Genomic DNA, 27,312 nt, shown 5'->3' on the forward strand with positions numbered 1-27,312 from the left:
GGCTCCTCCTCCTCTGTGGAGACCACCAACCTGGATGTCTCCACACCGTCTTCCACCATTGCAAGCCCCTGTGGGGGCTCACCGGCCCTGCCGCTACAGCCGTAGTGGCAGACGCAGCACCATCCCCCGCGCTCCCAGATGTTGGCAATTCCTGGGAGGGTGGCTGGGCCTTGCGTCGCCGCCCGGTGGAAGCATCCCCGCCGCTTGGCTCCACAGCACTCCGCCCTCTTCTTCACTTGACGCTGCGTAGAGGGAGACATAGAACACAAGCATCAGGATACAGTACAATATTCCCCTAGACAGGAAGCAATAACACATGAGTGGCACTGTCAAATGTCACTTCCATCCTGTCCCTCCACAACACATGGGTGAATGCACGCAACACACATGCAGAAACTGTCCTGGCGCCTACAATCAACATCAGCATCCATGTACAAAGACCTCTGATAACCAAAATGTTGACTTCAAACTCACATGCATCATGGCTCACACTGGTCCCACGCACACATATCACCGGAGTGTCATGCATCATGGCTTGTACACCACAGACACAGTCGATATAACTGTGACCGCACTGCATGAGTGAATCTACACATCATCACGGACATGTGTCATGATATGATATGACATGATATGATATGGCATTAATAACGCGCCTATACACAAGTGTTTCAAGGGGCGACGAGGCAAGGGGGGGAACAAAGGGAGGACAGATAATGATCTTACTAGGCCAGGTGTCATTCAGATCGCGCAAGTGCATGGGAAGGGGGGACAGGAAGAGTGCAAGGGGGGGAAACGGAGAGGGGGAAGTGCAGTACATGGGAAGTTGAAAAAATAAGATAAATAAAACACATAAATGAAAAACATGCAAGTTCAGGAAGTGCTGACAAGTGCTGGAAAGGGGACTGAAGGGATACAGAAACAGTCCCCAAGTACAGGGGTTGCCAGGGAGGCAGTGCAGGTGGGCAGTTGACAGGGCCTGGGCCAGAGATCAGAGTGGTGGCCAGGTAACAAGTGCAATTTCAGTCAGGAGTTCAGCAAGGGAGGGGAGGAGAGAAAGCAGAAGCAAAGAGGCAGGTTTTTAGAAGTTTCCGGAACCAGAGGTGGTTCTCCTCGAGTTTCAGGGAGGCAGGAAGGCTGTTCCAGAGAGAGGCCCCTGCCGAAGAGAGTGATCTGCCACCATGGCGTTCAAAGTCATACACACACACTTCTCAGGCACACACAAATGTGCACCATACATGTACATGATAGCAGCACCCATCCCTCACCCCCCCTCCATGTCCAAAAACAGAGACTGGCATGCATTCATGTGTGCATTCCGCATACAGCTCCCCATGTTGCATTGGAACACATGCACCATCCATGTGGTTCACACATTACTGGTCTGACATGCATGACCATGATGTCGCTGCACACACACATCTATACATGGCCTATGTCACACATACAGGCAAGTATCAGACAACCAGCACACTGCAACATGCCCTGTCTCACACATCCATGCTTTCCCACTTACCGCTCAACTCCAGAAGGGTCTGCCTCAGAAGGATATGGGTGTGGAGCACTGGGGCTACGTGTTCCAGGACCCTCATCTGGATGTTACTCATGCTGCCCCGGCTCCTCTCCGTGAGGCGCTGGTCCTTGTAGAGGGTCCTGGACCTCAGGTCCTCCCAGCGCTTCTTGACGTGCTTGATGTTGCCGGTTGCCACCTCCTCCGCGTTGATGGCAACCACTGCGTCCCCCAATATCCTCAACCATCCTTGCTTGTTGGTGCGTGATGTTCCGAAGAGGGCATCATAAAGCCCCAGGACATGCTCCACCAGGACACCAACTTCCCTTCCTTCTCACTGAAGCTGGTGGCCCTCTGCCTCTCTGACTGGGGGTCGCCAGTGGTCTCAGATGGTGTTTGCCCCGACATGGGACCCCCAAGGCAGGCGTGGGTGGGCAACTGGGTCCTGGGGCTGTGCTGTGGAGCGATGTTATCCCAATCGGGAGTCTTCTGTTCCAGCAGGGGTGGACACAGCAACTGGACCCCTGCAGATGGCTGACGTGCAGGCACCAAATAGCTGGGCACGTGGGCAGCAGGCAGGCAGCAGCAGATGGCTGGTGGAAGCGTGCTAGGGGCTCGTGGGGCAGGAAAATTGCCTTTTGGGCAGGAGCGTGGTCTTCCGTGTGTTTTCGCGTGGCCATCTTGATACGGAGTGATTTGGCTCGTGAAAAAACTGCACGTCAGCATGTAATTCGAGGAAAGGCCCTTAGCGCATAAGCGCGTTAGTGACATTGCACACAGGCGTTTCCCTCGTGACGTGGGCATATTGCTTCAGCGGACGTGAAAAAACTGCATATCCGAATGTGAATGTGTGTGATCCAAGGAAAGGGCCTACGCGTGTAAGTGACGTGACGCACGTGGGCGTTTCCCTCAGCACGGGTTAAAGGTGAGTGGGGCCAGCAGTTCGCTGTATGTGCCTTTCGTGGAGACCGACGTGTGTTGCTGCTTTGTGTTGTTCGTGCGCCATCACAACTTCACAGCGGATCGAGGACATATCTCTTCTTTTGGCGGGGGTATTGGCTACGCGTGTTTTTCATTATCACGCTAGTCAAATGCCATTTTTCCCACTGCGGGTGCCCCTGTGTATCGCACCCATTTTCGAGGTCATAGTAGCCTGCGTGTCCCATGCGTACGCATTTTTCGTGTTACTGGGTGCCACCGCATACTGCGGGAGGTTGATTCCACGCACATAGGTTGCAGGGTTGCGTGCACGGTTTTACTTCAGTTTTGGGGTGCCTGAGCGTTGCGTGACCCGTCACTACATCACCGGGGTCACATACAGCCTTGCAGGTACAGGGGGGCTGTTAACATCTTGCATCCCACCCCCTTCACCCCAATTGCCCAGGTCAATTGTGGTGTACACCTCCCATTGGCACTACTCCATCTGTGCCGGCACTACTCCATCTGTGCCATGGTTGGGAGGCCACCAAAGGTGAGGGGCTCCTCAGCTGGGCATCCTCCTTGTGGCGGGCGTGGTCAGGGATGTGGTCGGGGTGACCAGGGAGTAGGGGGACTCCAGGGTGTCCAGGGTGGCCACAGAGGGGGAAGAGGCAGGGGTGCGCCACTTGAGCACGATGTTGTGTCATGTGTCGGTGCAGTCATGCCACCACCCCCTGTGGTTCCGGGAGAAGAAGCTCCTGCATCTGGCACTGGCGCCTGTGTGACCCAGCAGTCCGTTTCATCGACTGCCACTGGCCCAAGGGTAGTGGTAGCTGCAGGTGCAGCTGTGGACAGCACCACCCAGGCTCAGGGTCTGACAGCGCAGGCTGCGTTGGCACTTGAAGAGCCCTTGGAAGATGTCCAACAGGCCAGGAGGGAAACCATAGGGGCATGCAGGGCTGCCCTGACTAAGACACGTGTCCCTGGGGCAGTAATTTCATTTGCCGCCCCGAAAAGACGGGTGTTGGCAAGTGCAGGGGCAGATGCAGCCAACAACACCCCGGTTGTGAGTGCCAACCAGGTCAGTCGCGGTCAATGACCCTGCCACAGTGGATGTTGCTGCGCAGGGTGCATTAGAGGGCACCCAGCTGCCGCTGACACAAGTCAGGCCTTTGGTAGTCCCTCTACCTGCCACTCCCATGGTTCAATCCACCGGTCCCACTGGCCATACTGATCAGGGTGGCATTAGCCAGCCAGGGTCTACGCCACAATCCAAGAGGAGGAAGGTTGCACCTGCAGCACAGGCTGGGACCCCACACAAAGCCACAACCTCCTGCACGTCGAGGAAGAAGCCTTTCTGCAACCAGAAACTGGACTTCCTCATGGACTATGTGCGGGACCACAGCAGTGACATGCTAGTGGATCCTAATTGTCAGACTACGGCTGCCCACCGTGATACACACTGGAAGCAAGTTGCAGAACATGTGAGTGAATTCGGCCATGAGGTGCGCACGGCGCAAGAGTGCAAAAAGCATTGGAATGACCTCAAACGCAGCGCTAAGGATAAGCGTGCCTCAAATTACAACTTGATTCTGGCGACTGGCAGTGGGCCTGCACTGGAGGAGGAAGACCTCACTCCGCATGAGTCACTCGTTGCGAGTTCATGCCATCTGAATCAGTCGAAGGAGTGGGAGAGATGACTGACTTTGATGCCCAGTCCAGTGAGTGTTGATGCGTGTTTGTTGAGGACGTGTGTGTTTTACTTGTGTGATGTGTTGTGCATGACTGCCACTACATGTCATGTGTACATGGTTCTGATGTGCAAGTAATGCAATGCTTCCGTGATGCATGTCTGCTCTGCTGGATGGTGGACATGTGGAGCAGACGGGGACTGTCCGCATCACCACTATTGCACCCTACTCACATGCTTGTTACCAGTATGCCCCTCCGGTCCATGTTCCAGCTCACTGGCCCTTGTGCATGTAGCGTGGGGTGACCTTGCTCTCAGCCCAGGAACTATGTCATAGCATGACTGATGTGCATGTGTCCTCTGCCTGCATGCGGGTACTCCATGTAGGCATGCTCCCTTGCCCCTCCACCTCCCGCTCTGCACCCCAATTTCACCTTTGCACTGGTCTGCTTCAATATTGCCGTTGGATACTTCCCTGTTCATGGGTCCTGTGTACATGCTAACTTCCAGCGGCCAATCTGCCAGACATGTGCTGTGTGGTACATCCTTAGTACTGGATGCAGGGTGTCTCATTTGGACTGTGCAGAGGTCAGATGCCCCGCAGGGACATAAGTGCCCATTCATGCTCCATGTGCATTCCACGCATGCCCCTATGTGTCCTTGACTGGATGATCACTGTAATACAAGACCTGGGTGACCATTATTGCATGGCATTTCATCAGCCTTCCCATGTTCACTGTGGCTCAGTACTGCGTCGCACACATGTTTAGGGTCTGACAGTCTGTGTGGGTCCCAGCCCTCAGCCTGCTTAATGGCCAATGACTCTGTCCAACTGGTGTAGTGTCTTCTTCACACGTGGGTGTACTCTAGAGGTTTCAGCATGTGTCCTGCTTACTGTCCCATCATCATTTGCTGTGTTGTCACTTGACTCACATGATGCGGTTGATGCTAGTCAACACTGTCTGGCAATACACAGGTCTATGGTAAGCCTTGTGATACCATGCTAGGCATCCCTGCATTTGCACTTGGGGGGAGGGGTGGTTTGCTTGTAGACATGCTACCCAATGAATGCACATTGCACATGATGCCTGAAGTTGACCTTGCACTGCCTTCACATTTTCTGACACACATCATGAAGTCCTTGTACATGTAGATAGTGAGTAATGTACATATTTGCTGCACTGCATCGACCCATTTCTGTGCAAACTGACACCAGTCTACATGCCTAATCACATAAGCAGTGTCAAGTTGACCCAGCATGTATGGCAGGTTCTCTTTTGTGTGTGACATGTCTGCTTGATGTGTTTGTTGTCTGTGTGATGTCTGTGTGTGTGTTGTGTGCTTCTAACATGTGTAGTGACCTTTTTTCTCTCTACTTTTCAGATGATGACGCAATGTAGCCAGAGGATGGTGTTGTCATGCCAGGCACAGGGTTGTTATCACTACATCAACCCAGCACAAGTGGGGGTCGTGGGGTGGTAGGCCACAAAAACCCACATGTGCTACAGTCCATCTCGTCTCTGACTTCCTATGAGTCCAGCCCTGATGAACACTCTGGTGACCATGTCGAGTTGGATGAGCATCAGGTCCATATGTCAGGGGTGAGTGATTCTGATGTGGGCACTCCTCTATCCGCGACACCTGCACTGAGGGGTCAGACAGTGTTGGAACCTCCGCCTGTGGTGGATCGGGACACAGGGTCACCCTTCACACCAGTCACTGATGTGCCTGGGACATCACGTCGACGGGGGCATGTAGTCGTGCAGCCGCGGGCGGTGCCAACACAATGAGGACACTCGGTCCTTGGGTCCCGCAGGGGTCAAGCCCAGCAACGTAGTCACCGCACGCAACCGCAGTATACTGAGTGGGAGCAAGACATGACTGCCCATTTTGAATGACAGGGGGCAGCAATGGAGAACATCGCTGAGAGCATGGAACGTGTGTCCCAATCTGTGCTCCCCCCTGCTAAGCAGGTGCGTCTCCAGCAGCAGGCGGCACGGTCCACGGCCTGCTCGCTCAGGCTGGGCATGGCGGCCTCAGACAGGGCACGCCAGGCTGAAATGTTGTCTCATAAAGCAATTGCTGCTCACGCAGCGGCACACATGGAGGCCCTGAGGCAAGAGTATGCTTCCCTCGGATCCACTCTGGGTGCCCTTATGATGTCCCAGAGGAAGTGGGCAGAGGAGAGGTTTGCGCATCTCGGCTGAGCTACATGCTTGCCGGGAGGTGCAGCAGTTGTCCAGCCAGGCCTTGCAGGAGGAACTCCGTGTTACACGTGCTACCTTGCAAGAGGAAGCACGTGTATCACGGGAGGTTCTGCATGCAGACCTACGTCTCATCGCCACACAGAACCAGGCTCACCCGTCCGGCAGACTTGCTGCCGATGAGGGGCAAGCTGCAGCTAGGCGTGGTCAGGCTCTTGTGTCACGTCCTCCTTTCCAGGAAGAGCCAGACTCGGACGACAATTTATCTACCACATAGGTTGGGCTGTGCAGGCGTAGAGCCCATGGAGGTTTTTTTTCCGCAGCATCATCGCATGTGGGTGTTGAGCAGCACCCTGTGCCTCCCCCCTCCTGGGTGCCTCCCCCTGGGTCGTATGTGGCCATTTTTGATTTTTCTTTTAGTTTAGTTAGTTTAGTTTAATTTTGATAGTTAGTTTAAATGGATAATGTAGGTTTTTCATAGTTAGTGTAATTAGTTAATATAGTTTAAAATTGCTTGTCTATTGTGCTTTCATGTGATGGTGTCGTGCTTTGTGGCTTTTGAAAGCATTCACTGTCTGTTCCAGCTGGGCCCTTCAAGCTTGTCTTGTGTATGTGTTTGCAGCTTGGGGTCCTTGACTCCCATATGCCACTCCTGCTTCCCTTATCCATGGCTCGCAAGGATGGTTTGGTGTAACAGCCTATTACACAAGGGCTTTGGACTGTCATATCCGTGGCATGTCTGCTGCTGTGAAACTTGTGTTTACACCCCTAGTGGGATGATAGTTTTGTTATTGACCACTGTTCTTCATTCGCTAGATGGGGGGTTTCATGATTGATGTGTACATTCATTGCTATGCATTGTGTAGTATGTTTATTATCTTTACTGTACATGTGCTTGTTGCAATTCATGCTGTAGATAGTGTGTTCAACAGTTTGCCTGTGAAAGACGGACTGATGGTGTGATTTGTTATGTACGTCGCGGACATGGTCCAGTCATGAAATGCCTGAAGTGACACACACAGATGATTTTAAAGCATTAATCATGTGTTTCATGCGCTTTCTGCAGGGGGATGAGCCTCCAGACCACCTTTGCCAGCAGACATGGGTCATTGGACGTTTGGAAGCTGGACACATTTGGTGGTGGCGACATGCGCATGTGTGCGCAAGCAGGGGCACAGGGATTGCGCTTATACATCCGAAAAAAGCTGACGTGTTTCAAGGGACTCCAGGCAAGGTGAGCAGCACAGGGGGGCCACAACGCAGCAGACCTTCCACCAGGCCAGTTGCACATGCATGCTTAGTAGCAGTACTGATGGTGAGCTTGGGCAAATATTGGTGTTGAAGCGCACAATACAGCTGAGATGCGTTGGTGGACTAATGGCTAGTTGATGGGAAAGTTGTCTGGGGCACCTGCAGGGCCAGTGGCAACTACCCTCTGGTCCACCATGGTCCATTGTGGCACTTGTATTAGCCATGTAGTATTCCAAGACATGGAAAGAAACAGCTCACAGGGACAGACAGCAATGGATAGACTTGTGTGCAGTGCATTTCACTACCATGTAGAATTTGATACATGTACAACCTAGTTTATTTGGGTCATGGTGGAACACGACTTGTTCTGAAGTCATACCTTGCTATATGCGTCTGGCTGCTTACCCATGGAACATTGCATGTTGTGTGATTCATGACACATTGGTCTTCCATTTGCCACACACCCACCGGCGTATGACTTACTGCATTGACTGTGTATGAACAATCACAGGGGTAATGTTATGTATGGGTACGAAGCATCCACACCAGATTGTTTTTTTGTAGAGTAGTTAGTTACTTTGGGGCATATATGGTGGTGTGTTTGTGTGTTATGGGCACACACAGATTAGTAACTGTGGCTCTCTTTGCAGCATTGAACTGCTCCTGTTACCGGACCTGAGAGTGCGTAGGCAGGAGGCCAGCACTCACCCCAGAGATAAGTTTCTCAGTGTCTTCCATTTGAGTAATTTGTTACTATGTGCATGATGATCAAGTTTGGTGTACTTGTGTATGTGTTAATGTGAGTTGTACAGTTTTGTGCATTTCTTACGTTCCCATGTCAATCCTACTCCCCTCTCCTGCCCCTCATTCCGGTTATCCAGTATAGCAATGCCTGTCCCGACTGCATATCCCTGACCCTCCTTCCCCACCAGGGTCTCAGAGGCCTGTGTGAGTTTGACCTTGCAGGCACCCAGACCACAGTGGGGGTGGTTGGTTCGTGCCACTCCTGCACCTGTACACCGGAGCTGTGACAGTACACATCAGTTCATGGTGCATTGTTCAGTGTTATGTACCACACATGGTACACATCCTGTTGTGACATTGTTTTACTGTGCTACCTTGGTTGTTACGTCATTGTGGTAGTGCTTGGGCTTTGTGACATACTGCTACTTCAAGTCATCTACTGGAAGGCCTTCTGGTTGTTTTGCTGCCTGCAGGCTTTTTGCTTGGCTTCTGTGTTGGCCTGCTCTGAGTTCTCTTTGATTTGGTGTTTTTGCAAGTCAAGGTGGCCTCTGAGGGTGCTGGACACTTTTTGTACACAAGGTGGGAGATGGTGACAAAGGGGAAGGGTGATCCTGTGGCCAGGTGAACTTCAAGGATGAAGGCTACATAACCCAGGCGCAGTTGTTCAGTGGGTCATGGTGATTTGTGAGGGAGGGGGGGTGTTTAGTTGTTGACAGTTGCCTTGCCCTACAGTGTGATGCGCACACTGACGTTGTAATTGCGGTATCCTATGTACATGATGTATTCTGCTGATCAATGCCTGTTCATGTGTTGTGTTTACCTTTCAGGTGTGAGGGAATAGTTGTGGCTTAACATGCTGGGGTGTACACATGGTGAATGTTCACATGTGATGTGTAGAGGACACTGATGGTTACTTGATTGCACATGCATATGTTGAGTGCATGTCCCTACTGACCCACACACTCACACTATGATCCACTACATGTACAACCACCCTTCCATGCCCACATGTACACCCTGTTTGCCTTCTGGGCCCCACTGTGTCCCTGCAGCACATGATCTCTGTCCAATTGTGGATCCTGTGCATGCGTATTTTGCTTTTTGATGTGGGTTGTCGCCTAGATGTGATGCTCAGGGTTTGCGTCACACACAATGGCTGTTCACTATGCTGTGCGCTGAGCAGTGTGTTGCAGGAGGTGGACACGGCACACAGAAGGTGCAGTGTTGATTTTGCTATGCACAATGTGCATGTAGACAGGCATTCATTGTTATGTTACAACTACAACTGTTGGAATGCATTTGGCTATGACTTCTTTTGGGTGGGAGGTTGTTGGTCAGTCATTTCATCTGATCCCATGCCAGGCATCATTGTCTGATGCCACTTTACATTTTTCACATGTCGATCTGTGCCTTATTGGTACTGTGTTATGTATAGCTATTGCTTGCCATGTCCTGTTATGGTTTGGGAGGGTTTGGGTGACATACCAGTGATTGTCATGGCCTGTTTTGCAGGTCTGTGTGATTCACACCTTGCATGTGTGCCTTCTGGTCACACAGGATTGCTTATGTTTAAGTAGCTAGGGATGCACACAATGTGGCACTTCCATGGCAACATTCTCGCGGTGGTAAGGTTGTGACAGTTGACTGTCTCTTTGTCATCATCGATTGTCACCTGGTATGTGCCAGGTATGTGTGCACTAAGCAGGGTGGGAGTTTAGGTGAAAAATGTGGCCACAAGCTGGGTCCGGGCTGCCTCGCCACTTGCCCTATCCCCTCCCATGGGCAGCGCCTGTGCCTGTGGTTGGGGATGTGGGGGCACCACCATGTCCACTGGTACATCCTGCCGTGTTGCAACATTGTGCAGGACACATGCTGCCACAATGATCCTGCACACCTCAGGGGGTGCATAGAGTAGCTGGCCACCAGAGCGGTCAAGGGAGCGGAAGAGTGACTTGATCACTCCGAATGTGCGCTCCACTAGGGCCCTGGTTGCAATCTGGGCCGCCTTGTATCTTACCTGGGGTGGTGTGGTGGGGTTCCGGATTGGCGTCATCATGTGGTTGCTCAGAGGGTAGGCACTGTCCCCTGAAGAGGTGATGATGGTTGTGATTATTGGGGTTTGTGTATTTTTGTGTGTGTGTGACATGCATGCATGTGCACGGGCATTTGTACTCACCTAGGAGCCATGTGTCACCATGCTGCCCAGCTTCCAGGGCCCGCCTCAGGGCAGACATTCTGTATATGAAACTGTCATAGGTGGAGCCAGGGTAGTTTGCATATATAGAAGTGATCATTCCCTTTGCATCGCATACCACCTGCACGCTGATGGAATGCCAGTGCTTGCGGTTTCGGTAGATGTGCTCAGTGGCCCTAGGTGGACGTAGGGCCACATGGGTACAATCTATGGCACTGAGCACTTTGGGGAAGTGTGCCACCCTGTAAAAGTCCTGGACAACGACCTGCCTTTCTGCGGGTGTTCTGGGCATGTATATGTGCCTGCAGACTGAGGGGCGCGCTGTCATGATTGCCAAGACCTGGTGTAGGCAGCGTGACTGCGTGGCCTGTGAGACCCCCCCCACTATGGGCTCAATGCTTGGGAGCAGAGGGTGGGGGATGTAAGGTCATCTGACCAGGTCTAGGATGATATGAGGTGGAAACCTATACCTGCCGTAGACCTGGTCGTCAGGCATCCCAAAAAGGCTTGTCCTGGGTGAAAAAATGCAGGCCGTGGCTATTCTCCTCCTCCTGCGGTGTCCCACGATCAGTGCTGCGACAAATGGGACATTCATCGTAGCTGTATATACGTGTTTGTTGTTTGCGCGCACTTTTATACTGTGCGCGGGGATGCTTCCGCCTGCCTTCATGTGGCGGACGCGTTGACGCCTATGCGCGTCTTATGCCGTGCGTGGGTTTCCCATATTCGAATCCATGAATACGGGTTGTTCGCGTGCGTGTGGGCGTTCTGTGTAGTTCCCTGCAGTGCTTCCCCAGTTACGCCTTCTTTTTCACGTGTTATTCCCCATTCCGCGTGTTACGCCCACTGTTCCGCCCACTTTTGTTGTGTGCGCCACGCTATGTGCGCTTTCGCTGTGCGCCTAGCGCACGCTGTTTGATGACATGTGCGCCCACGTGCGCCATGCACGGATTTGGTGCACAACCAGTGGAAAACACACGCAGCGCCTTCCTTGAATCGCACATGTGCATGTGCGCTTGCTTTCTCACGCTTGTGCTGCCTTGCACCAGCTTGCGCTGGGATTTTCGGCACATGTTTGTTCCATGAATCGGCCTATTAGTGTGCTGCCAGGTTCAAATAATGAAGTGCATGTAAACAAATGAATGTACCCTTACTGGTGAGAAATGCTCTAAGCAATTTGTTTACATGGACAGATGCAAGACTTTAGGGCCTGTCCACAGATTTTTTTTCCTCTTTTTCAAAAGTATGGTCTTCTAAGTAGGGGATCCAAAACAGGGAGTCTGTAAATACTAGACGCTCACTGTGTTGGAAATATACACAAATATGAAAGCAATAGTTTATTTGCTAGTTACATGAATAGATATAGTGCAGAAGAAAAATTAAAAAACAATATTTAAGAATTGCAACATACATGAGAAGAGTAACAATTATCAATGACTTTAAATGCAGAGTGAAAATTATAACATATGCAATAGAGTGAAAAAGAATTAATATATACACTTGTGTGAACAGAAAAAAAATGCTTTGTGGTAAATCCAAAGATCAAAGTGGAAACAAAGGGGCTATAGAGTCACCCCAGTTTCTAAAGGATGTCCTAGTTGGGAAATAATTCCTTATATGTGTTGGGTATTTCTTCTAAGTATAACAATAAATGTTACAGGGTAATATGGAAAACAAGATATCTTATGGCCTATGGCCTACGTGACAGAGACTGAATAGACAGAGTCTGGGACAATTAGGAACCGTTATACTCCGCTGTTCCCAGTTGGTATCACGTTTCGGCGGATTTTCAATCAATTGCATCCGCCTCCATCAGGGCTCTTTAGGGGCGACCCTGCCAATGTTGATTATCCCAAGTCCTCGATCACTAAGAGGCATATAGCTGAGCATGGAGGATCCTCACAGTGGGTCCCATTATATTATACTGGTACCCGGACAGTGTTGGTAAACCACACATTGATTCTGCTGGTAGGGTGGCAGTGGTCCACTTGTAGGGTAGTTGGTTGTTGCTGGGATTGTACTCCTTGTCAGCAAAGTGGTTGCTCATAAGAGCCTTATGGGTGGGCTCGATTGTGCCTCCTGTGCAGGGGAAGTTTGTTGGCCGGCTCGCGTTCAAAGTGTTTCGGCCGTGTCTATGGATGACGTGCACCATGTATTTTGGATGCTTCATGTATGGAGGCTACATTAAAATACATAACCGACTAACATTATTACTAAAATACTAATTATAACTTCTCTAACATTAAAATTCAGTCTTCTATGCAAAATGAGGTGAAATCCATGTTTTGGTGGCACTGCTGAGATTCATTTTTAAATGAACACTGGCGTTTTCTTCAGCTTGTGGAGAACAGAAAATGTGCAAGATTCAGGAAGCAAAGTGAAACAGTAACTTTGGACCTGCAGCTTTCATTCTTTTTAACATGAGTGGGAGAAAATGTAAGCAGACAAACCACGTCAATAAAGGGACGGGCAAAAGTTTTATTGGAAAATAGAAATGAAGAGAGCAGGTAGTTCATGCTGGGTTGAGGAGACAGATGGAGATTACAGGCGGTAGAGCGCTGACTTTGGGACATAATCAGTTGGTGCTCCCCCACACAAATTCACGGAAGAGTTTTGCGCTGACACTGGGTCTGCATCTGCGAACACAGCGAGGTTGTGTGGGAGCTTCAAAGAAATACCGACCTTGATAAGATAAGTGCTAAGTGAGGACCAGATAAAAAATGCTGTATGCTTGACTAACATTTATTGCAGTGTAGGGAAGTTAGGAAATCATTGCATGTTTATTTTTCTCTACTTACAGAAGGTGCGAACATTAATCCTTGTTACAAAATACTTGCTTGTTCTATTTGTTCTTTTATATTGCAGATGATGCTGTAAATAACATGGTAAGCTTTTTTGTGACTTGTACACAAGATGCAATAACAAAAGCATATATAAAAACAAAAGGGATTTTTCTGTCATTCATGCATCTGTGAATTATTTACATAAGTGAAGTACAAAGGGGAGATTTATATCAGTGCAGTAGTGTGTTTACTAATTTACCACTGTGATTGAAATAGCAAATAAGAGAAAGTAAGTACTAAATATCTACAAGGTAAAGGATGTGTCTGCTATATCATGAGTGAGCCCTTCCTCGCATGCTAATGGGAAGGTGTCTAATCTGATACATAGATTACTGGCTGTATATAAACCAGTAATGCCTAATGGCACATAGATAACTGGATGTAAATAAGCCAGTAACACCAGCCACAAACTGTAGGTGGTGCTATGAATAAAATCATTGGGTTCAACTAGATGTACTAAGTCTGGGGCTCTCTTCAGACAACAAGAAGGTATTCTAATAGAAAGGAAAGATTTATTTTATGATGGGGTTATAGTTTAAAAAAGAAACCATGCTCACCACTATACCACAGGAATAAAATCCCGCAAAACAATATACCACTAAAATTACCACCAATACAAGCTAACAATGTATGGTCACTAAAATAGTGTGATACCAAACCCACTCTAAAGGTAAGACTAAATTACTGCCAATATTTTTACGGTAAGAAAATACTGCCAAATTCTGAATTTACCCCAATAAAACAAAATCTCTATAGCGGTGCTAACCTTTTATTTAAACAAATCTTTTGTTTAAATTGAGGTTAGGCAACTCCTTTTGAAATCATATTGATAATTACTCATCTCTGGCTATCAAAGGATCCTTGCCTGCCTGAGTATATGTTGTGCCTCAGCATCCTTGTCCTTCTTTCACAAATCTTAAGTATGGGTATCTGAAGCAGAACCAATTTACATCCTCATTGCCTAACAAAGAATTTGATATTTGAGAGAAAACAAATCCGTGGCTCAAGCAGAAATGCCTTTTGTTGTGGCAGCAAACATACCTGTTTTCTTCAATTTAACGCCATTAATTATGATTACTAGGTCTTACAAAAGGTTACCACAAAGTCGTTTACCAATATCCTGCACAAGCACTTTTTGTTCACTGAATAGCAGGCTTTGTTCGACAAAACTAGAGCTATTAAAGATAACATTAAAATGAGTTATAGTTTAGCTTCACTCCTGCAGAGCAGGATGTATTAACATGTTGTTTAAAAAAAAAAGAGTCACTGCGCAGTGATTTGTTCGAAGCAAGATAATCTGTCTGTAGACAGTTCAAGATTGGACAATTATCTTTACGGTAAAAAACTCTGGCCCCATTTTTGGTGACATTAATAGACCCTAATGGTGCAGCTCCCACTGTTCTGATAGCTCAATATCAACACTGGCAACAACAACATTTACAGTGACACAATTCAACGTCTTGTTTTCTTCATATTCTAATAATTCACCTATGCAGAGTAGTGTTTCGCAAAACTGTTATAACCCGTCATGTTTCCATAAAATCCTCAAGTGGAAATCATTAATGTGTATGACATTTTTTTTATTTTTCAACACACATGTCTGCTATTGTTCCCTTAAGTGTCAAGGACGAGTATGCTAATCCTTTTTGCAGAGACTTGCATAATAGCCTGGTAGAGTGTTTGGTAACTGAACAGAGGAAGATACATAGGGCCTCCAGTCAAGAAACTGAATTCCAGGGTTAGATTCAGTAATTGTATTGTTTTCAATGTAGAAAACAATTTTCCATTGATTTTTGAAAGGATGGGAATTCCTCCGCAGTTAACTATGCAACTCATCAATGTCGTACATATTTCTAAATCTTGTTGGTCCTTGCCAAGACTTCTCAGTTATGTCGAGACCTACATGATTCCTGCAGGATATGGTCAGACATTCCAATGTCACAAAAGTAAACTGAAAAGAAATGTGTTTATGTGTTTCTATCATTACATTCCTATTGGAGGTTTGCAAGAGAGAGGTTTGTGGATTGGTCACAGGACTCAATGTCACAGGATTGAAATTGTATCGAGAGCGTTTTTTCCCACATTTGTTACAAAACCGAGACTGATCTTACAGCTCAGAAATGAGGCGGCAACATTGGTATTTCCATGACCCCATATCTCAGTGGTTTCACCTTTTTGGAGTTATCAGTAGACCTTTAACTCTTCTTTCTGAGTTCATTGTTGTTCTTTGTAATCTGGCATAAAATCAACATTCCCTCTTCCTATTTGGTCCACTGCCGATGGTAGCATGCATGATTACATATTTTTGTGGAAAGTCCCATGTATTGTGGATGCCACACAAAATCTCTCAATTCACACTGTAGTCCCAAACCAAATTAGTCAACAACCACATTTACTGTGGGTCGTTAGTATCTGGCACACCAACTAGATCTCTGTACATCATCATATACTAACCAGGTGGTAAATCTTTTTCCTAAAATAGGGAGGGCACCTTCCAAAGGACAATAAATATGTAAATTCCATGGAATGGTTATGTGTTGGAAAAGCAAGAATTATGAAGATTCTTCACGCTTCGATGGAAGACCAGCATATATTATTTCTGAGCAAACTCAAAACCAAGACACGTCAATAACCCGGAAACCTCAACTTAAAATTCTTCCTGGAGGAGATGGTATTTCCAAATCAGGCCATTATAATGTTGAGCTCAATGCCTCATGGGGCCCATCAGGCACACCCAGTGTCTTTCAGATAAATAAATACAATCCTGGCAGTGTTCTGACTAGAAAACATCACATTTTCGAGAGCCTATATACTGCTATCCCTGCGGTAAATTCTGGTATACAAAGTACGTCACTCAGTAATGTTCGATTGTGTATTACTAGGGTATTCGATTCATCCCACCAATGAAGAGTACAGTAGTATATGCATTTTCTCTGTTTTACATAGAAGCAGACCCACGCTCAGAAAAGAAATGACCCACCGCTACGTTAATCCCCTATTTTCTTCAGGTGACTGATGGGTATCATTTGCATTATAGTGATTCGTTGATTATGTCAAATGCCAGGTAATTTGCACACGTGTATCGTTACAAACGCCAAGGTTTAATCTACGTGTTTTTCTCATTTTCAAAGTTTCTAAATTCCCAAATTATGTGCACTTTATAATTTCCAAACATACTTTGCTATGCCAGCAAAAGCCCCTTTGCCAAACTCAGTGTTGATCTTGAGTCGGGCACCCAAAGCTATGTGTTGTTCTCCTTTGGCTTTCACTCATTTGATAGGCAAACAATAACGAGCATGAGGGGAATATCGTTCCATTTAAAGCGTTAATTTAGCCAGAACAGCTGTTGCTATACCAACCGTCCATGTTGGCAGAGCTATAAAGCATACTAAAGCAAGCTGATGGGTCTCAAGATTATTTTAATTTAAGGCCATATAACGCTTTCGCTAGAGTGGAGCAGCTTTCAATTTGCACAATTAGAATTGTACTATTTGCTAATATTCAATATTGATGTGAAGTCCTTGTTGTATTCTACTTAAGGTGATGAGTATTATTTCTCCTTTTGTTATCCACTATTAATTGTGTCTGTTCTCCTTCACGATGCATCCTTTACCTTGGTAGCTTGTTGATGTTTAAGGAACCTTAGCAGTCACATTTCAGCAATGTCACGATTCTTTTGCCGTCCCTGTGTTGGTTCATGTCTCACCTCCTAGAACTCCTTCCGGTTCTGGTTTCTTCTATTTTGCACTTAGTTTGCTATGACAGTGGGCACACATTGTTTTGGCTTGCTGCTTGAAATACAGGTATTCTACATGTTACGTTTATTTATTGTAGTCTCCTTGAAGACCATCACCCGTGCTAACATGTGTGTTTTACTTGGCTGATGGGAAATTCAGCAAATGATGTAACATCCTTAGAGTTTTAATAACATGATGTGCCTCCTACCTATAAATTAGGAAAAACATACCAGGCTTGTTATAATGATGCGTGGCTACTCACCTATTAATGCACTAAAGTCTTTTGGAAGGATCCTGTCTGTGTACATGTGCATAGCATTGGAGCATACTGGTGAGGAGTGATCACTTACCCTTCTGAACTCTAATTGCCTGTATTGAAAACGCCTGCTTAGGTTAGATATCCTGGAATATACCAGTCTCCACACCAAGTAGTTTGCAAGGGTCCTGTAAAGTTAACATGAACATGCATTTGATTAATGAAGAAGCTAATAGTGTTGTGTATCATAATGTATGACTGATAACCACAATTTAGCTAAAAATACAATTTGTTATTTGTGCATACGTGCAATTTGATACAAGTAGATTTAATGAATGCTTGCAGCTCCACCAATGATATTTATTGCGCTTACGCAAGACACATGTGGGCAGACACTGAAGCCTAGCAAAAACAAGATGGGCAACAGGGCTTTGAAAATAGAAAGAGATACAGATCAGAATAGCCATACAAATAGCAATAAAATATTTTTTGTAAAGTTCTTTTGTTAAAATAAATATGTTTCAAGCTCCGATACACCAAGCAAAATATATTAGTTTCTTCAAAACTTCACAGACATATGGGTTCATGTTTGCTTCATTGGTCTACTTTCCTTCAGGTCATCTGCTGAACATGCCCAGAGCCATTTTTATGTGAAAGGAGCCACATACATGTATGTCTTTATTATATTTCATACAATAAACCTTTTGGACCAATGCTTGTATATGTGTTGTGTACTCCCGCAGGCTTATGAAATCATTCCCTAGGAAGGATGGGGTAACGGTATCAAAAAACTCTCCCACCGCACAAATCGTAAAGTGAGAAACTGGGTACATGGACACGAGCTGTGTCCCCTGGCACCTTCCCACACTACAGTGACGCTGAGCTTCCCTGGAAGTGCCCCCTCTGAACATCAGCTAGATTATCACTAGCAAAATGCGTGTTCAATATGGGTACTGATTCCTCTGCTCTATCTGTTCTGATCTTGTAAAACGCATTGCAGTGTCAGCAGGGACAAGGGACTGGACAGATTGTCATAAATTACTAAAATATTGCTAGCACTGCTCAGCAAAAAAAGAGTGTTGGGCTATCTGGGCATGTCGTTTCTGCAGACAGACATCATTGCTTATTATTGCTCTGCAAAGTGTAAAGGATTGTACATTCATGACAGTAGTAGAATAAGCAGTCTGTTGCATACTAAACACGACGCCATGTGTGATGACAGACTCTACTGTTGATTGGGTACCAGTGCTGCAAAATGTTACAAACAATACAATTTATTCTTCTGTTAAACAAATTGTATTGCTCAGTAAAGTATTTATGTAGTGGTAGTACATATGCTTTTTGGGTTATCAGACATTCCTTACCTCCCTCAGTCTCCAGTAACTCTCTCTTGGCAGTGAACGTTCTGAAAACCTCTTGCACGATATTACACAAAAAAGCATAGTTTACATTTACATCATCACCATCTCTCTACATGAAGGAGTTCAGGTAACTGTGAGGAACCAGAAATGAGACGCAGACACAGAACTCATTGTGATTCGTACACACTTTTATTTAAAGAATAAAGGGGTTTGGAAAATGCCTCATTGTCCCTAATCTAGGAGGTATTTCCCTACCTCAACCAAAACTAAGGGTATGTCCTATGTCAAGGTGTATAAAGCACAAATGTACTGTGTCCGAAATCCTATCCTAGCCCTCTCATTCTAAAATTAACTCTAAGGTTCTAAGAGTATTTGAGTTGGCTCTGAAAGTGCACACATTTTCAGGTTCAACAAAAAGGTATACATCCAACAAAGGTTCCAACAGGTTAATGCTAACAGTTCCAAGGAATGACTTCCTTCCCCAGGTTCCTTTTCACCAAAACAAAAGTTCAAAAGAATAACCAAGTTCTGTATAACCCTAGAAAATAACCCCTCCTGATATACCAATCCACTCCTGGGGACATTACTTGGGATTCTCTTTTCCACTTGCAATGCAACTCAAAATCCTAAGGGTATAATTGTCTGTGGTATCCTCTTTTCAAGACACCACAATTTGAGTGCAGTTCTCAGACTTGCAGAATACCTGGTATACTCTCCTATCAGGTTCTCGTTCACCTTCAATGCAACTCAAAATCCCACAGGCATTAATCTTCCATGGGATTCTCTTTTGGAGTTCAGTGCACACATTTGATTTCACTTGGCATTGCCTGGTGTACTCGCCTGCCAGGACTTGATCACAGTTCCAAAATGTATTTTCCTCCCTTTGGTTTGCCTAAGGAGGAATGATCCTCTGCTCCTGGTTCACTCCTAATGCAACACAACATGGTTCACTAGCCTGCCAGGCCTTCTCTCTTCTTATTCATGCTTTCCCTCAACCATATAAGGTATAATCTCTCCACATTAGGGCCAATGACCTTTTCGCAACAAAGTTCGTACTTCGGCTTCCCTTCACCTTCTGGCAAGCGGGTCCTTGACCCTTGTTCAGCACTGTTTGTTCCTTAAATCTCGACGTGTCATTCACCACTAAGCACTACGGTTCCCCACTTGCTCTCTATGGGCTCACTGTGTGGCTTAGATGCTCCTTCCACCTGTCCTTCCTCCACCTTTGCCGTTTGCCAGCTCGGCAGGCATCCAGTTTGCCAGTTGGCCTTTGCATGACCTTCCTCTACTTTCAGCTGCTTCGTTTGCCTGCAGGCATTCAACACAGCGTTTCCATCGGCTCGGTCACCATGCTCAGTTTAGGTGCAAGCCTTTGTGCTGCATTCCCCAGTTTGCCTGTTTCTGGGATTCTGACTGGTGTCAGAATAAAGTTGCGATGTTCTCCCGCTCGCGACAGCCTGCCGCTGTCATTTCCTGTGTCTCTGCCTTACGTGCTCTGCTTGGAATCATCATACGTTATAGAGTGTTTCTCACTTTCTCTCTCAGTTGTGTCCACTTTAAAATTCCAGGCACTGATCAATAGCTTCCACCCACTAGACCGCTGCTTTGGATTGCCGTTTATGACTCTCTTCATTACTCCATCCCTCTTCCTCGTCTCAGTACTTACAAAGGGTATTGAAAGATACTGTCAGCAGACTTGGCAAATTGTTGAAGTGAATTACTACAATATGCCATCATGGCATGAGGAATGGAGGGAGCATCCCTAAAAGAGAAAGAGGATACCATGTTTCATCTAATGATGCCTGCCTCCCCCTTGAAGGTCACCTCCCATCATGTGAGCCTCCCTCACATAGCCACACCCAGGTTCAGGATCAGGTAGTGGCTGCAAATGTTCATGGTTGCTCCCACAAAACAGTGCTGTGTCAGAGATAGCTTTGGGGGCCCTTTAACAGTAGAGGAGATAATAACAGGAATGCAAGAGCAACCTGTGGGGATATCATCAGATTTGAAAGAACTTCGGCTGAAATTCTGCAAACATTGTGTAATTGTTTTTATGCCCTGCAAGTTGGAAATATTCCAGAACTGAATGTGAGCCAGATCAAAAAATGTACACCTGGCTGTATTTAATGACATGCCCATAAAGGGGAAACCACCTGAATTTCCAGGCCAATATAGTCCCATCTTGTTAATCAATATCAGACGTAGGCTACTGCCCAAGACCTTTGACAACAGACTAGTCAGTCTTATCCCTGAATGTTCACACCCAGGTCAGAGTGGATTTGTGCACACACAAAGAAACCTTTTAACATTAGGAGGCTCCATAATGCCATAATGTGACAGGAGACATGGAATTATAACACTGTAGGCAAAATGTCATAAATGCAAATGAGTGGGCATTTCTATTGAAAGTGTTGGCTAATATCGGGATGATCCCAGAGATTATGAACTTATTTAGATGAACATATTTGGATCATGTAGCACAGGTGAAAGTGAATGATGAGGTGTCCAAATCACTGCTGTGGCACCAAGCATGGTTGGTCCCTGTCCAAATTTACTTTGCCCTTTTCATTGGGCCTGTGGTAGATTAGAGTAGGAACCCAGTATAGAGATGATTTTGTTGTCAATGTGGGGAGAGGACATGGTATCACTGCATGTTTGCCCATGATCGACTGATTTAGCTGAACAGGGTTGCAGTCTCATTGTTCTGAGTCATGGACATCATTAAAGAGTTGGAGAGATATTTGGAACATTGGATAGCATGTGGCAAATCAGTGGCATTCACTGTCAGTGGAATAGAGGCATTTGTAGACCAAATAAAGTCTGGCTTTTTCAACAACGTGTCACTTCAAATGTTGCCCTGAGGAGGTTAGGGAGAGGATTGACACCCTTCTTGGAAACCATTATCTTCATCCCAATGGCAGGTGACTTTAAGCAGTCTTTACCCCATAACGGTTCTGGTGACATCTTCTAACTGATTCTGATGGATCCTTAAAGATGTCTCTAAGATGATTCTAAAGGTTTGCTAAAGATGATTAAATTAAGGGGTGGGAGGTGACTCCCCTTACATAGTCATTTTACCAAAGTGGATTGATCTGTTGGAAGACTTCTGTAAGGGGGCAATCATTGCTGTTGTGAGAAGGGTGATTCCTGTGATGTTAGCTACCAGAGTGCCTTGTCTTCAGGAAATTAGGGCTGGATTAAGGAAGGGCGGGTGGTGTGGGGATATTCAGGATGGCTGAACTCTTGTCCTGTTTACAGTTCCTCTCCCAGGTTATACCCATCACCACTCTGCCTGTGAGCAAAATAACTCCAGTAACAATCTCCCTGGTGTGAATGTATCTTGACATATCACACTTGATAAAACTAGGCCATAAGAATGTGCAGTTAAGTTTAGTTAGAATCATGGATGCCACTGGCTAAGACTGCCCAAGGCTGATGGAATTAGTTTGGTTCTAGAAGGCAGTTTCTGGGATGTACATGTTATTCTATCGTTTCCATGTTGCCCAATCACATTGCAGTAGACAAATCAAAAAAGCTCTGTTAATAATACCGTATGTATGTATTTATTTATTTATTTGTACTGTGCCGAAAGTCTGCAGGCATCGGGACGCAAAACACATATGATATGATATGATAGTTTATTTGTATAGCGCCTATACACAACGTGTTTCAAAGCACTTGAAGGCAAGGGAGGGAACAAGGGAAAAATGCCAACAGTGAACATTCTTACATGGCCTTGAGCAATACGAATGTGAAATTAACTATCGTACTCAGCCTGGCGACATTTCAGGTAGTGCAAGAGCTAAGACATAGAAAGGGGCGAGGTGGGCGGAAGGGAATGGCAACAGACAGACAACTAATGAACTAGGCCTGACGACATTTCTGATTGAGCCAGAAGATTACAAGAGGAGTGGGTGAGTGGGAGGAGAAGGAAGGAGAGGCACAAAACAAGTGACTATCGTACTAGGCCTGGCTACATTTCAGATAGTGCTGGAGAGGGAGGAGGAAGAAGAGAAACAAGGGGGAGAAGACAAACATTGTAGCTATCATACTTTGGGCCTCATTATGAGGTGGGCGTTAAGGGATACCGGGCACCGTTAAGGAGACCGATGCCGGTAATCCCTTATCGCTCAATTCCGAGGTCCCTTAGCGGGAACCGTAAAGGACGTATGGTCTGACCACATGTTCTTTATGGGACCCGTTATCGGACCTTGGAGCTAATAACGGGCCTGCAATTAGCGGGCCCGTTATTAGCGCTTTCCCCCTTCCCATTGAGCCTGTGGGGGTTCAAATGGGAATGGGGAATGGCATTTAGAATGGGGGCTTACCGGGCCCGTCTAGGGCAGAATGTCTTGGTAAGTCCCCACTCCACCAGACCGGACCCGGACACGATTTTGGAGGCAGCCATGGCGCTAATAGCGCCATGGCTCCAAAGTCGTAATGAGGCCCTTTGTCCGAGAATAATTCGGATAGAGTAAGTGTATTGAGTAAGAAAGGGAGGGGGGAGAAGAGGGAGGGAGAAGGAAGAAGAGCGAAAGAAGAGAACAAGAGTAAGCAGTGAAAAGAGCGGAGAAGCAAGAGGGGGGATACGCAAAAGACGAATCCATCACAGACGTCATATAGGCCAAAAGGACTGATACATGGGGAAAAAGGGAATTACTTGAAAAGCAACGTTTTTAGGACTTTCTTGAAGGTTCTCAAATTGTCATCCCTTGTGACTGCGCCGGGACGGGAGTTACAGATTTTCGACATTTTGACACTTTGACACGGAAGGATCTTGCTATGGCAAGAGATATGCAGATACAGTACAACAAGAAGTAACAGGATTCCAATGTTTTCATTCTGAGGATTGAGTAAGCTATCTGCCTTACCTGAACATTAATTTCAGAGGAAGGGATTGGTGACTCTTAAAGTACTCGACTCGAATGCCTTTCTAAAAGTGCAAAAAGTGTTGATGCAGCTTGGGCCGTTTGAGACACCATAAGGATAGTTCATGAGTGGAATTGAGCCAAGCTGATTAATATCCAATTCAACTTGAACATGGCTCGAATCAGCATGATGCAATTTTAGCCAAGAGATCACTACTTTTCAAACGGGGCCAAAGCTTTTTTGAATAATAGGCAAATGATGATTCAAATCAGCGTTGTCTTTTTTTAATAATAGGAACTGATTGGTGTGAACCATGTTGAGTTGGATCGACCTGGTAAGTAAAACTGAATGGTGAAAAATGCCTATTGTGAACAATGTTCTGAAATTAAGTGTGAAATAACAGGAAGAAAGGCAGCTAGCTCAATGAGATTCAATACAATTTTGGCAATGAATTACAAAAATGAAGGTAATTCTTTATGCCACATTTTTGGCATTCATGGAATTACTGAAGGGGATACCTGTGGTCAAGTGTCGGGCTTGTATAACCCACTTTAACACTAACATAGTTGGGTAATTACCGTTGGTGGAATTACCACCCAGGTGTTTCCTCCAAAATCCCCCTGGAGTTCTTTGGATTCTGAAAATGGGGACTAACACCACAGTTACCACACTTGTAATCCGGCAGGTATTATTATTATTATTGTATTTATTGTGGCCTAGCTTCAAGAAGCAACTGAGTGCTTTACAGAGGTATCCCGCAATAGAGATACATAACAGTCTTTTACAGAGGTATGCAACAGTACAGATGCATAACAGATTGCTTTTCAGAGGTAACAACAGAACATATATACTGCGGGTGGGATACAGAGGGGCCCAGAGGACAGGTACAGCCTTACTGGGGGGTAGGGAGGAGAAGGGCAGCAGCATCTAGCAAGTCAGTTAACTCGAGGGGCAATGTGATGGCTTGGTGTTAAGGCAGAGAGATTCCTTGAAGAAGTAGGTCTTGGTTTCTTTTCAGAATTGTATGAGCGTGTGGGCGAGTCTGATGCTGATGGGGAAGAGGTTCCATAGACTTGGGGCACAGGCAGAGAAGGCTTGTTTTCCGGTCCTTTTATTTTTGCAGCAGCATATTTTAAGTCTGGATGTGTCCTGGGGCTTCTGGTGGTGCGTTGTGCGCCGGGGATGCTGATTGTTTCTGCAACGTATCTGGGTGACTTGAGGGCGACTGCCTTATCGATGATGCAGAAAGACTTGTGACTTGAAGGTGATTCGTGCGTGCAGTGGGAGCCACTGATGGTCGAAGTCTCAACAGACTGAGTGGCAGTAATGGTAAATGAATTTGGAAATATTTCCAATGGAAATACCAACAAGTTAATTTATGGGCACCAATGAACCATCCCTGGTTTTGTTTTTATTTCTGTTCAAATAAAGTAAAACCGAAATCAATATTTCTTTCTCAAAAGAAAATGATTTAACTTAGAATATACAGTACAGTTGTTAAAACAGATAGGAGTGTTGAGAAAGGATGGCTTGAGATGAAGCACACAAGGCCTAGACGTCTGTCTGTCTGTTCACTCTGCAAAAGAATGGCTTCAGGCAGAAAATTATGAAATAATTTACTTAGCCACAAGTGTCCCAGAAATCATTCTTACCATGGAGTTTCATTCAAGTTGAACCATGAAATATTCTTATCTATACAAGCAGCTTGAACTTTTTTTTAACCAATTGAGCTTCTGCTCCGGGGCATCAATTTAAAAAAATTCCAGGGATAGTGAAAGTGACCTCATGTATCCAATGACATCACAGAAAGTGGCATCACATTTTATCCTGACAGCATCACAGGGAGTTATTCCATATGGCATTTTGCCCTGGTGACTGGAATTGACATTGCAAAGGTATACAAAAACTACAATTAGTGAATGATTAACAAAATAACAAATAATACTAAAGCAGACAAAAAGCTATTTTAGTCTTCAACAATGAGTCATCTTGTGTACTCACTGCCTCACATGCCAGGCGCTGCTGTAAAATGCTGTGTGCAACCTCATATGTTAAATAGTGCCATCTTACATCAAATTAAGTCTTATACGAAGCAACAGCCTCACGAGACCTAGTGCTGCAATCCTTGCCAAATGCAGACACAATCGCCCAAGTACTGTCATGTAATACTAGGTAAATACTTAAATGCTTGCTACATGATTTAGAGTGTTTGTGTAGTTTATAGTGCAAACTTAACATGGTCTCAATGTGAGAAGTTTGGCCCAATGAGGTAAAGTGATTTGCCCTGGATCACAAATGTTGGTCAGTTGAGAAGGAGGGTGTGAGCCTATTTCATTGAGTCAACATTACCCGTTAGAGCACAACTACTACCATATCATCTATCAACTTTCCTTTTCCATCAACATACTACTATGCTTGCATTGTAAGCGGATATGTGAGGCACCAAAACACATTCTAAATGAATCTGAAAATACAGAAGAAATCTCAACCAATACCTGTTGGGAAAATAAGTATGATTTATTACAATGCGATGCAGGAGGAACCCAATAACTGGTGGTAATCACTTAATTCACTGAGCCGTGCACATTTCTTACTACATACTGCATAAAACGTGAATTTCCTACACGTGTAAAAGTTAATGGAAATAACTACGTTTCACATTTTACAATGAGGTGTCACACATAACGCGTAGAACATTACACTTGAGTAAATTGCAAACACGGAGGTATGCGTGCATACAAGCACAGGCACACATAAAATGTGTACATTGCAATACATCTACCCACACAATTATAATTCGGAAGATGACATGGCAAATGTTATTGGAGAAAACATTTACAGGGTAATTCATAGAAATTCGCACAAAAGTGGCGCACGCGACTGGCGCACAGCGTGCCCGTGCGAATGTCTGCGCCAGCCGCGTGCGCTAAAATCGATTTCCGCGCACAGCGTATTCATGGATTTTCGCATCCAAAACCAGCCGTGGCACAGCGTGGCGCAGCAACCCTGCAGCAGCGCCAGTTACGCCCCCAAGAACGCCCTCGCGCAAGGAAAAGCCTTCAAAATCCCCAAATAATCGCAAAGGGCTGCGCTAACCCTGGACCAGTTCACAGGGCTGGCAAACAGCAAACGCCAAGCAGGGAACGTGTATTTCAGTGGTTCGCGGGAAGTTCCACACGTGATTGTCCTGTGTACGTGTGCATCAGGGGTGCGCGGGAAGTATCACACGCAAAATCAGCAGGGTACGTGTATTTCAGGGGTGCGCGGGAAGTATCACACGCGATTCCAGCAGGGTACGTGTATTACAGGGGTGCGCGGGAAGTTCCACACGCAATTTCAGCAGGGTACGTGTATTTCAGGGGTGCGCGGGAAGTTCCACACGCGATTTCAGCAGGGTAAGTTCCACACGCAATTTCAGCAGGGTACGTGTATTTCAGGGGTGCGCGGGAAGTTCCACACGCGATTTCAGCAGGGTACGTGTATTTCAGGGGTGCGCGGGAAGTTCCACACGCGATTGGCCCCGTGCGAGCAGGGTACATGTATTTCAGGGGTGCGCGGGAAGTTCCACACGCGATTTTAGCAGGGTACGTGTATTTCAGGGGTGCACGGGAAGTTCCACACGCGATTTCAGCAGGGTACGTGTATTTCAGGAGTGCGCGGGAAGTTCCACACGCGATTCCATCAGGGTACGTGTATTTCAGGGGTGCGCGGGAAGTTCCACACGCGATTGGCCCT

The 27,312-nt window shown here is 46.2% G+C and overlaps 1 protein-coding gene across 2 annotated transcripts in view; it reads right to left on the minus strand.

The window, feature by feature from the left end:
* Positions 1 to 27,312, minus strand: part of PHEX (phosphate regulating endopeptidase X-linked) — a 1,520,886-nt gene that overhangs the window by 736,491 nt on the left and 757,083 nt on the right. For both annotated transcript variants that reach the window (XM_069639233.1, XM_069639232.1), the window contains exon 10: positions 17,442 to 17,535. In XM_069639233.1, coding sequence (XP_069495334.1) covers positions 17,442 to 17,535 — 94 coding nt within the window. The remainder of the gene's footprint in view (positions 1 to 17,441; positions 17,536 to 27,312) is intronic.

Source organism: Ambystoma mexicanum, chromosome 7q, assembly GCF_040938575.1.
Source record: "Ambystoma mexicanum isolate Mex_15411 chromosome 7q, UKY_AmexF1_1, whole genome shotgun sequence".
In the NCBI taxonomy this organism is placed as follows: Eukaryota; Metazoa; Chordata; class Amphibia; order Caudata; family Ambystomatidae; genus Ambystoma; species Ambystoma mexicanum.